Source organism: Pyricularia pennisetigena, chromosome 3 (genome assembly GCF_004337985.1).
Source record: "Pyricularia pennisetigena strain Br36 chromosome 3, whole genome shotgun sequence".
Lineage (NCBI taxonomy): Eukaryota > Fungi > Ascomycota > Sordariomycetes > Magnaporthales > Pyriculariaceae > Pyricularia > Pyricularia pennisetigena.
In genome coordinates this window covers 1658018-1670608 of record NC_043742.1, presented here as the reverse complement: position 1 = coordinate 1670608, position 12591 = coordinate 1658018, and the positions used below count along the sequence as shown (strand labels likewise).

General features: G+C 52.2%; 2 protein-coding genes across 2 annotated transcripts; one reads left to right on the top strand and one right to left on the bottom strand.

Moving 5' to 3' along the window:
* Positions 1 to 440: 440 nt before the first annotated feature.
* On the top strand, positions 441 to 2905 carry PpBr36_02346 (uncharacterized protein; the record flags this gene model as incomplete). Its single annotated transcript, XM_029889528.1, has 4 exons — positions 441 to 1126; positions 1245 to 1382; positions 1485 to 2179; positions 2286 to 2905. 4 exons carry the CDS (start codon positions 441 to 443, stop codon positions 2903 to 2905), a joined length of 2139 nt encoding a protein of 712 aa, XP_029753065.1.
* Positions 2906 to 9652: 6747 nt separating this feature from the next.
* Positions 9653 to 11861, bottom strand: PpBr36_02345 (uncharacterized protein; the record flags this gene model as incomplete). Its single annotated transcript, XM_029889527.1, has 2 exons — positions 9653 to 11420; positions 11485 to 11861. 2 exons carry the CDS (start codon positions 11859 to 11861, stop codon positions 9653 to 9655), a joined length of 2145 nt encoding a protein of 714 aa, XP_029752896.1.
* Between the last annotated feature and the right edge of the window lie 730 nt (positions 11862 to 12591).

Sequence of the window (12591 nt, the reverse complement as noted above, 5' to 3'; positions counted from 1 at the left end):
TGGTCATTCTTTTTGGGTTATTTCTTTCCTTTGGCTTCCAACGCCTGACCGATCACTATCTCATCACCGCCTACATCGCATACACCTTTTACTATTGCCCCCGCGTCACACGACTGCCACTGGAGTGCACGCCAGAACACTCGTCGACCCTTAGGCGCCTTCTTCTCCTGGAAAAAGTCACAAAGCCGACAGTGGCGTAGCCGCTGCACCTCAGGATCGACTCGGCCTTCTCCGACTTTTCCCCTTTGTTTCAACGCTTGCATAGAACACGGGGCTTGGATATGGGAAATTTTTTTTGAAGCACGGCCTTACCTACTATATCTTCGCAGTCATACTTGGTTTTGTTGATATATCGCGTGAGACCAAGAGACTCGGTGGTTCGCCGACTGAGACTATTCGGACCTTTCTCTCATCGATACGCACAGCGTCACTAGTTCCCAATGCTCGTTTCCAGGCAATGCGAGTCTGAGCAAAACCAGTGGCCTTTCGGAAAGCCCGCTCCTAGTACACGGATGTCGACCCATTACGAGCCTCCGTTGTCGACGCAGCCGGACTGGCCGGGATCTTATCCCTCCTTTCTCCCGCCTGGAGACAATATATTTGGTCAAAGTTATGAGCATGTCTCCGGTTCGACTGACAATGCGCAGCAAACAGCGTCGCAGCCACGATCGACGGTGACGGAGAACACTGCAGGGGGAGCGGACAACAAGTCACCAATCAACAGCAACTTGCCGGGTCTAGGTGATCGACGAAGCTTCGATCCCTTGGGATTGAGGCAGAAGGCGCCGTCGCCGATTCAGGAGCAGCCTGAGGAAAAGGGGGATATGTACTCTCACAAAGCTTCCCAATCAAACCAACAGGAACAACGAAATGCATCTGGTGAGCACCATGGTTTGAGACTCAACACGGACTCGTTGATGTCGGCACCGACTGGAGGACAAGGGCAGGACCTTTTGACGACTAGGCTTGGTGCAAATGAGGGCCAGGGGGTCAAGGAAGAGGAGGATGACGGACTAGATGACGAGGATATGTTAGATGAGGGAGACGAGGACGGCGGGGACGGCTCGTCGCAGCCTCAGACAGCCGCAGAGAGGACTGCACAAAGGAGGAAGATGAAGCGCTTCAGGTATGATTGGGCAGACGGTCGGCCGCTGGGCGAATACTACGTCAGCGAGCTCGGATGGGAAACGCCATCTAATTCCAAGTTGCAACGGTCGTTCTAACGGTTTTATTGCTTTTGACAGGCTCACGCACCAGCAAACACGATTTCTGATGAGCGAGTTTGCAAAACAGCCTCATCCAGATGCAGCACATAGGGAACGGCTCTCCAGGGAGATTCCTGGTCTTAGCCCGAGGCAGGTCCAGGTCTGGTTTCAAAATAGGTAAGCCCGGTTAAATGCCTGAGGAGAGCTTGAGTCTTTTGCTGCGCCTCACGCCTAGTGCGTTTGCTGACGTAGGCATTTTGTCCTCACCCTTTCGTATAGGCGAGCAAAGATCAAGCGTCTCACGGCGGACGACCGAGATCGCATGATCAAGATGAGAGCCGTCCCGGACGACTTCGACAACGTGCAGGCCTTACACTCTCCATATGGAGCCGTGCATACTCTAGGTACCCCCATCAGCTCGCCGGTAGACTTCTCCGGGTCCTCTTACGCCGAGCACATGATGCGACCCCTGATGGTGGACGTTCGAAGGGGCGATGCCGCCGACGACCACCTGTCTCCCACGGGCCTCAGCCCAGCCTTTGGCAGCATCGGGTTCAACCCATCAGCCAATATGGGCAATTCTGACATGCTGTCACCGATTTCTTCCGCTACTGGTGACCGCTATGGCTACCCGGGGCAGCTCTCATCGCCATTGAGCGCAGCACCGCGGACCTCCAACCCCTTCAACAGGCAAGATGCAAGCATGCAGATGCATGCCCATCACCAGCGCCAAGGAATCAGATCACTTCAGCCACTGCAGCTACGTGAGACCATGTCACGGTCGAGGTCGGATTCGCTCCAATCGCCATTGAGGTCGAGCATGTCTTGGAAAGGAGACTCAATTGACTACTCTACATACCATGGACCACAAAGCCCACATCTCCCCGGACGTCACTCGTCAATATATCAGGCTGGCAGTGACAGCATTGGCACGCCCTCGACGATGGCTGGCTATGATTCGAGCACCTATACCGGTAAGTCAATCAATCGTCAAGCCAGGAGCCGAGAATGGCTGGTTTGTTTGGTGTTTTGGTGTTTTGGTGTTTCTTGTCATAAGCTGACCCCTGGGATTTCATGCAGGCTCCACCGTCCACTCGCCCACGCACATGACGTATCCGACTTTTCAGTCAAGCAGCATCCAAAACAGCAACCAAAACCGCACCAACAGAATTCGGTCCGTTTCTGCTGCGGCGACAATGCAGCCTCTGAGCCTGGACCTGAGGTCAAGCCCATACCGACCGCCTGGTCAAGGGCTGGCGGCTCAATCACCAACGGCGCAGACGCGGACGGCATCGACCTCGCACATTGGCGGCTCGTCCTCCAGCTACTCTGCCAGCTTCCCATCGGCACCTCTGACGGCGCCCGTCGACTTCAGCCTGCCGCGGACGCCCAGCTACCGCTCACAGACGGAGTTCCCGCAGATGAGCGCACCAATTGCACCGCCCAACGACTTCTCCCAAGCATTCCAGAGCATTGGCGGAGGTGCCGGGAGGACATCGATACGTGACGGCGGCTCGGGTACTACGCTGCATCCCATCGGTGGCGGAGCGGGCAGCCAGGCAGTCGGGTCAGTGGTGTCACCGCCTAATAGGTCACCCGAATATACCACGTCTTCGGACGCCGCACTCAAGAGAAAGCAGAGCTTCGGGACTGGAGCGGGGGCAACCTCGGGTTCTGCACCTTATGGGACTGCGAACTGAGGCCGTCGGATCTTGAGCTGATCTGCCTTGTTGGCTCCGTTCCATAAAAAAAAACCCATCGAAGTTTTGACTGATGGTTCGCCTCAAACATAGGACGTGAACTTGGGCTTATCCGAATCATGGCATTTGTTCGTTTTTTTTCATGATAAGCATTTCTTGCATCCATCCATTGGTAACTATGCCATTTTGAGCTTTTGCGCATCATTGACTGAGCCCTTCTTGTACAAACTCCTTCTTTTTTCTGTTTTTTTCCATTGTTTGTTTATTTTTGTGGCAGAAAAAAAAAACCCTCGGAAAATGACTGGATGATTGTCTCGCGCCTTTTGTTTACTTTGAGCTTTATCCCCTCCGTTCTTTTTCATGAGAGATACCAATTCTTTTCTTTTTTTTCTTTCATCCTTGTTTCTTCTACATCGTGTGGATGCAGAGGTGAAAAAAAAAAAGGAAAGCGCACTCTTTTTTGTTGGACTAGCCTATCTCATACATCTTGGCTGTTTTTGATCTCTAGGTTTCTTTTTTGTCAAAGTTGACTAATGTACTTATAGTGCGGTTTTGAGTTTTCTGTTGTTTCGTTTTGTTCAGTCTTTGGGGGCTTGCATACGCGGGTTGTACTTGCTCGCGCCGAAGTGCGAAGCCATCTGTTTACTTGTGGTGGGTTACGCACAAGGGGGAGGGGGGCGGAGGGGATTTTCTTTCTGTTGCTTGGACGGGTACGAATGAAAACACTCATTGGAGCGGATTTGGAAAGGGATCGAAAGGCAGTGGTTTAGGGAGACTGCATCTCCTGATGGCTATGCACATTTCTAGATAGATAGCTTACGTCTTTTTTTTCTCCCAACTTTGCGTTTGCTCATTTAGTATGCAGCGTGGAGGCTTTTATTGTATATATTAGACAGGTCAGAACGATATCCTTTCGGGAGAGACATGACTTCGCTTCATTTCATACTTGTGCTTTCGAAGGTGTTGTCTTTCTTCCCCTTCTTCTACAAGACTTAAGCATTGTGTATATAGACCAAGACTAGAGTGGCCATAAAAAAGCTTCACCAACCTCTTCAACGCATGCTTGATGAGCATGTTTCCGAAGTGTTGCCCTCATGTCTTCTGATCCACACCATCTCGTCTCTGAGAAAGCTGGGCTATACAGCCCGGGGGGGGGGGGGGATGCTGGAGCGGCGGCAGCGCATATCCTCACCAAAAGCCACCCAACGAGGGCCACATCCGCCCCACCATCTCCTCCGCTTACCCACCATCCGAACCAGAAGCAGGGATGAGGCAAACAAAGGAAAATAACCCTCCAGAATCTAGCCGCTTATATGCAAGTCTTTCTGGGCGAGTCGGATCGATGATATCGAAACAGTGGTCCAAGGGAGAATGAGGAGCTCACAGCAACAAAAACAAAAAAATGAAAAATAGGGGTAAACCCCACTAAACTCACAATGCAGGCGGAGGCCTTGGGCCCGCATGTGTGTCGCTAGTTGTTTTTTTTTTTTTTTTTTTTCATGTTTCTTCTCTTTTGTCGATGACTTTCTCCGAGCTTTTGTGTCCGGGCTTTGTGCTGAGACGGTCGGCGTTGGTAACGGAACGGACAGGATCGGATCAGATATAGTGAAGTTTGGTCGTATAGCAGGGTATAGACCAGTGAGCGATAGTAGGGGTGTATGTTTCTCTGAGAAAGTGGGCTGTTTGGTGGTCTTCTTGATGAGGTAGTTGAATGCCAGTCGGGGTATAGATGTTCCTCTTGGGATATGTCTGTTGTAAAGTAATACGCCCCCACAGCTGGAGGGGGTGACACGACATCGCACAATGGTGTCGAGGCAATGATGGGCTCCCCGGGAGGGGAGAAAGACACCTGCTTGTCAAGGTCGTGTCAAGATCGGCAGCAAGAAAACAGAAAAAAAAAAGTCAACACCATCACGTCTCGGGGGGTTGGTGTAGTTTCGACGGTGGATCAAGGCTTGCGTGAAGAAAATGGAAACGACAAATAGCCTAAAAAGGCACGCGTTCAAAGCCCCGTTCGGTGGAGCAGACGCAGGGCTGGTGATGAGATGCGTAGATCACGAATGTGAACCGTTGAACGCGAGTGAATGGCGCGACGGCTGGGCAGCTGGTACCAAAGCCATGAGAGCCCGGTCTGGCGAGGTCCAGGTAAGTTAAATCGAGGTATGTGAGCTATGTAGGTGGGTTGGGTTGAGTTTGGGAGGTACATAGTCAGCCGAGATCAAGACCCATGCATGACAGTTTCGTTTCCTTTTTCAGTAGAAAACGACAAGGTAGAAGAAGGATAAGAGGCAACAAAGCAGAGAAAACAGACCTATGTACCAGTACATGAATGGTACAAGAGTGTCCAATGTAGAGAACTACCAGGCAGATCGATGCTTTGGAGGCAGTGTCTCCACCATAAAGAGGTAAAATAGAAGCTGGTCGATCATGATAGCTAGCCGACTACAGATTGACTACAGCTCGGCTTCATCAATTCTCAAGGGACATGCTTGAGAGTTTCTTTTTCTGCCAAACAGACGTCATACGGTCCGCTCTTCTTGCGTCACCATGGGTTTCCGGTTGCTTCTCGAGTCCGACTGTTTGGTACCGTGATGTCAGATGGGCTGTGGTAGAAGCTAAGGTGCCTTCTATCGAAAACATACCAAGTCCTAGGTATCCCGGAATCTTGTGATGTTGAACGGTGTTTTAGCATATTTACCCACCCGTATTGGGTAAGGCTAGGTAAGATAGGTAGGTAGTATTAGTGGTGGTTCATGTTGTCAGTAGGATAAATGCGATTATGGTTCCAGACAGATGCTACGTATAATAGCCTGTTTGTTTTTGGCAGGCTGATCCATCCCTGTTGCAATTTGCTGGGTTTATAGCCCCAGAAAATAAAGAAGCTTCGGGATGTTACCACAGGACAGGGAAAAACAGCTGACGCTCGATCAGGGAGGATCCTGTCTATTTCTCCCCTTTTTTTTGTCTTTATCCCTTTTTGCTGTGACGTACTTTGTGCGTGACTACATCTTGACGTTTACCAAGTAGCAGAAGTTGCGCTTTGCCCATTCAAGCAAGAGGGATCTTAAGGCATCCATCTCCTTGCCGGTAAAAATCTCCTCGCCGGTAAAAATGGCAGAAGGTGGCTCCTCACCTACTTATCAAGCCATCTTACCTACCTTCCACTCTATTTTGTTGCATGCGCCACGCCTTCTACTGCCAGAAATACATGGCAGAGCTACATGCACTGTGTCCGGCTGTGTCGTCGCTATTTTGGTTGCTGTTGAAAATGAAAGGTAATCACACACTTAAACCCTCTCTCTCTCTCTCTCTGTGGTTCCTTCCTTTCTCAAGGGATCAAGAGAAAGTGGATAAAACTGGAATGGACGTTGAGATCAGCGCGCCTGCCTGCATACATTGATTGCATCGAAAGTGGGTCCAGCGCTTGTTGCAACCTTGTTGCAAATAAATGACCCGACTGGTGCTGCGGCCCGGAGATCCCAAGAGAGTGGGGTACAGAGCAAGGGAGTGAGTGATAGAAACGCATGCTAAGACTTGGTTCGAATTGTTGCTCGTTCATGAGAGACAGATGTCTGGCCCTTGGCTTACTCACTCGCCACCGACTGTCGCTTGTCTGTCAAGTTTTGACTGACAACCACGGATAATCGAAACAACAAAGGTTCCTGCTGCTAACTTGGAGGACACTAGTCTAGTTCCAGAAGGCGAGAAGGAGCACCAACGCAGCATTCAACAATAACCATATTCACTGAGAGACTGCCTCAGGCACTAACTAAGCACATCCAAGTCATCTATCTTGACTTTGTCTCGTCCCCCAAACTTCCTCCACTCTTGGTCAAGTCGCGATCAAAATAGCAAAATCTCAGCCTACACCCAACTCCACTCCTCAGGCTCAGCCCATGTTTCCACATGTACGAGGTATTTGCGATCGAGGTATGGCGGTACCAGAGCGCTATCCGACACCAAGTGTTTATGTTTGAGGCAGAGCACAACATTATAAATGACGTTGATATTAATGCGCAGCACGTGTCTCTTGATCTCCGCCCCAGTCTCCTCATTAATAGATTCCACGCTCGTCACGGTCCTACTGTAGTTGTACCGGAGCCGAAAAAAAAAATCTCCACCTCATGATCGACAAACAAAGATTGACGAACCCCTGGTTCCCGAGCCTTTTTTATATATATATTTTATTCATATATCTCAAGATGTTACATTGTCGCTCCGCAAATCTCATACAGACCGCCCAAGACATGCGGGCACCCAGCCGGATCCATGGAAACAAGAGCATCACCGCACCAAACGAAAAGTAGGCCATGGAAAAATTGCACACCTCTACGCACTTTCACAGAGACTCGACATCCCCTCGCATTCTGTAGCCCGTATATCCTGGTGCAGTTGTTTTTCACCCCTCTCTCTGTTCCATACACCATACTATCCCATGATAATCTGCATATACGAATCAATCAAGATGTCCATATCTTCCTCTATGTTTCACGCATCACGGATACTGTCTTGTTGGGTCCCAGGATCCCGTTCCGTTTGCTCTGCTAGTATTCGGCTTCCTCTCCCTGCGGTTGACCTGCGCCCCCAATATCGGGGAACTACAATTTGCTCATCCAAGGAACGCTTGACCTGCTCGATGTGCACGGTCTGCCGATGCATATTTTTATGTTTATTTTTTATTTATTTATTTTTTATTATCATTTTTTTTCTTCTCATTTCCCCCCTCCCCTGCAAACCCGCCCTCGCATCGTGATCGGCTTTCTCGGGCCGGTCCCGCGGGCTGGATCTTTGTCGGCGGCATATACCCATCCTCCCATGAACACCCCAACAACATACAGCCTCCGGCAAGTGCCGGTCGGAGAAGATTGCAGCAGGGCCAAAGGCAAGAGTCTTGGCTGCACACCAATTCGGTACCCTCCATGGTGACACTCCTTGCCTGAAATGAAATGTTCCGCTATAGCCAATCAAATTCGAGCCAGTTCAAGTAAGCGCAGAAATACATGCTTGGATCAAGTCCGCCTCGTCACGTATACAAAATAGTACAGCAGGGATATAGGACAGAACTGGGAGGGCGATAAACAGGAATGGTGTATCTGGCGGCAGTCGAGTCGCGATACCATGGTAACGCGATTGGTGTTTGCAGGATATTGGATGTGAAAATGCTAGTGACCGTGAAATTCCGCACAAAATTATCAACTTCAAATCAAAGTAAAGTTAGGCAGGTTCACTACTACTGTCGGTGTGCCGCTTTAGCTAGAAATTTATCGCCACCAGGTTATCTGCAGTTCCCCTGACGGGCTCATCGAACGGTTCTAGTTATGACTGGCTGCAACAGACTCCAGCATACTCCGCATGGCATTTGCAAAAAGAAGAAGCAATCTCCAGCATCACTACAAGAATAACGTGCATCTAGGAAGCAGTTGTGCCATGGTCATGTGCCGAATCTTTAATTCCAACGGGCGTGTCCTCACAAGCTCCCTCGGCAGATGATCCCGTTCACTGCCTGAGCCCATGGGGTTCTTGCACTTTAACCGGCCCTGTCCGTCGAGTCGGAGGGTTGTTTTTCTGCAGGTTTTTGCCCCCATCCGGTCATATGAGGAGCAGATAGCAAGAGACATCACAGACTGGGACAGAATGTAACGGAACTCGCAGCGGTTCATCGGGAGATGGTGATCATTCCTCCCCCGCAATCACTGTTTTCGGGTAGTTTGCTGTACCGGACCTATCACGAAGGCATGAAGAAAGGGGGCGAGAGAGGGGGACCGTGCAGAATTTTGTGGTACTCTCTCCCTCTGCATGAGAATCTCACCAATGCCATTGCGCGGGGGAAGGAAAAAAAAAAAAAAAAAAAAGAGACGAGATGTCCTGAACCTCCGCCCTCCTCCCGCTCCGGGGAGCATAAGCAAGGAGATGGTGTTGTAATGTAGCTTTTTTTTTCTGAGGAAGACGGGGGGAAAAAGGGGGCGCTTCCGAGGGGGTTTCTATGCCGATCTAGACGGCTCGCTGTAGAATGCGGAAACAGAACCCTCCGGGGAGGGGAAAAGAAACATGGAAGAAAAAATACCTTCCCGGTGTTGAAATATACCCGGATTTCAGGAGGACGGGTTGTTGGTTCTGCGTTTCCCTCTCGGCCTCCCCGCCTACCACGCCATTTTGCTAGATCTCTTTGACGTCGTCTCTCCCACAGACGTGTAGCCTAAAGGGAAGCTCCGGCGTACGGTTGGAGAATTTGGACTCCTGCTGCTTCATGATGGCGCAAACAAAGCGTCGCGACTGTGCTCTCGCCGACCCCATCTGATGCGTAAAGATAGCGCAGCGCTCCAATAAACGGAAGAGAAGAGGCTCGCTCATGTTTCCCCCTATGACGATCTGAGGATACTGAGTAATTGCATGATGTAATGAGAAGAGACTTGAGATGGAGGTTAACATTTACATTGGGTGGAATCTCAATACGAAGCTGCGTGTTAACCATACCAGAGTGTCACTATTTCAGAGCAACTAAATGTATGCCTGCGAGCCCCAGAACAAAACATATACTGAATCTAGAATAAAAACGGCATGCGCAAATCTATATGATATATCTAGGCGCGTCATCTTTCTCAGGCCCTCACAAGTACCTTCTTTTCCCCCCCTTTATATAAGCAATATCCCATCCGGCAATGAACCAAATTGCCCCCCCACAAGACAAATATGTAAAACAAAAAAAAAGAAGAAATTCTCGGTCTGTCACATACAGTCAAACAAATTTTACTGCTCACCCGACCCAGCCCGCGTCGACTGCGCCCGCCGGTTCACCCCGATCCTGCGCATCTCGATGGAGCCTTCGCCGCCCTCGCCTCTGGACGGGCCGTGGACCGCCGAACTGGCAGACGGCGGCGCGACCCCGCGCTCCGCCAGGTCCTCGCCGCTCCTGCGCCCGTCGGCGTCGACGGCAGCGGCGGCAGGCGACACGAGCACGCCTCCGCCTCCGCCACGTAGCGAAGCATGACCACCGCCACCACTACCACCAGCACCAGCAGCACCAGCAGCAGCAGCAGCACCAGAAGAAGAAGAAGAAGAAGCCGCCGCCACAGCGCCGTCTTCGGATGCGCCGCCGTACGACCCGCCGACGCTCTCCATGGTAAAGGGACTGGCGGTGGGCCCGTCGAGCAGGGCGAGCTCGAGGGGCGTGAACCAGCGCGGCAGCAGCAGGGCGCGGACGGGGATGAGGGCCAGGATGAAGACGGGGAAGCCGACGGCGGCGACGGACTGGGTGATGGCAAAGGTGGCGCCGAAGCCGAGGAGCTCGACGGCCACGAAGCTCCATAGGGCGGCGCGGCGCGGGATGCGCTTGAGCGGGTGGCCGGCCGGCGTTAGGGAGGCGTCGCGCAGCAGGAAGAGCATCTTGGCCGTGATGCCGTTGGCCTCGAGCGCCTGCACGCCCATGACGAAGAAGAGCCCGGCCAGCACGGCCTGCGGGATCAGGTGCAGCACGAGGAGCAGGGGTCCCGTCATGGTGACGAGCGTCAGGAGGCCCTGGACCAGGTTGGACGCGCGCTGCTCGACGACGTGGGTCGGGCGGAGGCTGTAGTGGCCCTTTTGGCCGCCGGCCTCGTCCTCGTCCGCCACCATCTCGGACACGCAGAGCGACTCGGTGTGGAAGGGCGCCTGGGGGATGAGGCCGTTGGGGAAGGGCAGGCCCAGGATGCCGGCGATCCCGGTCGTCAACCCGAGGAGGAAGAGGTCCCAGTGGAAGCCGGCGGGTTTCTTGAGCGGGAACTCGGTGCCCTGCGCGATGAGGGACGAGACGTTGTGGTCGAACCAGAAGAGGATGGTGAGGAGCACGGCGAACGGCAGCGCGAGGAAGACGTCGCCGACGGGTATGTTCCAAAAGTCGACGAGCCAGGACCGCGAGGTGATCGTCGGGACGAAGGCGATGCCCGTGGGCAGGACCTCGAGCTCGACCTGGCGCATCCTGCCGATGTGGACGAAGCCCGTGAAGAAGATGACGGTCAGCGGCGTGCCGTAGTCCTTGAGGAAGACGCGGACCGAGTGCGTAAACAGGGTGCTGTGGCCAATCTTGTCGCAGACGTAGGCGGCGCCAAAGAACATGACGGCCACGGCGATGCTGAGGTAAAAGGGCTCCTGTTCGCCAAGCGGTTCGAGGACCTGGATGCCCTTTTGCAGGTAGATGAAGGCGACATAAAAGCCAAAGATGTCGCACGGGAAGCGAGTGACGTAGCGCAGCCAGTTGCACGAGTTGGTCACGGCAAGGATCCAGTGCAGAACTAGAGACCACAGACCAATCCAGCACATAAAGGCCAGATAGTTGACCCCGGTGGGCTTCATGATGTCGTAAACGGTGTAGTTGAAGACGGTGATGGGGCCCGTCACGCCGACGATAACGAGCGGCTGGCAGGCGAGGACGGCAAAGACGACAGCACCCAGGACGGACGACAAGAGGACCTCGTTGACGCCATATTGCATGTTTGTCTTGGAGAACATGTCGAACGAGAAGGCCAACGCGGGCAGGATGCTGAGCGGCAAGTCAGAAACAGACAAGGCAAAGGGGGGCACTCCACTGTCGGGCCTAGACTTACTTGGCAAAGTACATGTAGATGGTGGCAGGGACTACGCGATAGTTCCACGCATCCTTCCAGTCGGACCAGTAGTAGGGTGCCCGGCGACGCAGGTCATTGGCCATGCCGCGGAAGAGATGAACATGCCACCAGTTTCTCGGCCTGCCATGGCTTTCCTCGGCATTCCCAGAGCTGCCTCGATGCAAGTAGGGGCTGCTACGTAGGGACGAGGCCCAACGTCTGAACGGCCTCGACGACCGCGACTGTGATGCGTCTCCGGCGGTCGAGGTCGCCGTGTTGGCACCGTTTCCGTCCCGATCCTGGTGGTGATGCATTGAGCTTGTGGGTAAGGTGAGGCCCTGGTGGCCTGTCACCGGCGATGACGTGTGGGACGCCATATTCAACAGCGGCTAGTGCTGTGGAGGATTGAGGGGCTTTATAGAGATATAAAAAAAAAAAAAAAAAAAGCAAATCAGAGGGACATTCTCGAGAAATGAAACGACCGATATAACGGTTTATCGTCTATAGAGCTGACATGAAAAAAAAAATCCGACAAAATGCAGAAACGTTGTATGAATGCTGTCCACCGCTCGAGACGGTTCAAATCTATGCAGGCCAAGCCAGGGTTTATTTATTTATGTTTCGGTCTGAAATTGTCCTCTTTTTTTTTTTTCTTCTACGAGGAAAACCATCCAAAATAACTTTTTAGAATTTAAACAAGCGGGATTGACGCGGCGCCACCCATAACCGTGCAGCTAACACGAACAGCCAGCCAGTCCTGCATTTGCAGTGCATCATTCCCCCACGTTTAGCTTTTCGATCCACTGTGGAGGCGGAAGGGCCCCGCATCAAGAAAAGCATCCATTCGCCAATGCGATTCGAGGCAGGTGATATCAGTTTCCACAAGCGTTTTTTAGCCTGTTACGCAATAGACACAAGTGTCTTGGCGGAACTGCAAGAGGCATAGATGTGCAGAAACTCAGAATGATTCATTTTTACTTGCTGGCAATTCTTTATTGCCGATGAGTTTTTCTTGAGAAGGATGACAATGATAACCTCCGTTTTCGGTATTCTAGCCACAAGCAATGGAATGTTCAAGGATATACCCCGGGGTAAAAACGACAAAGT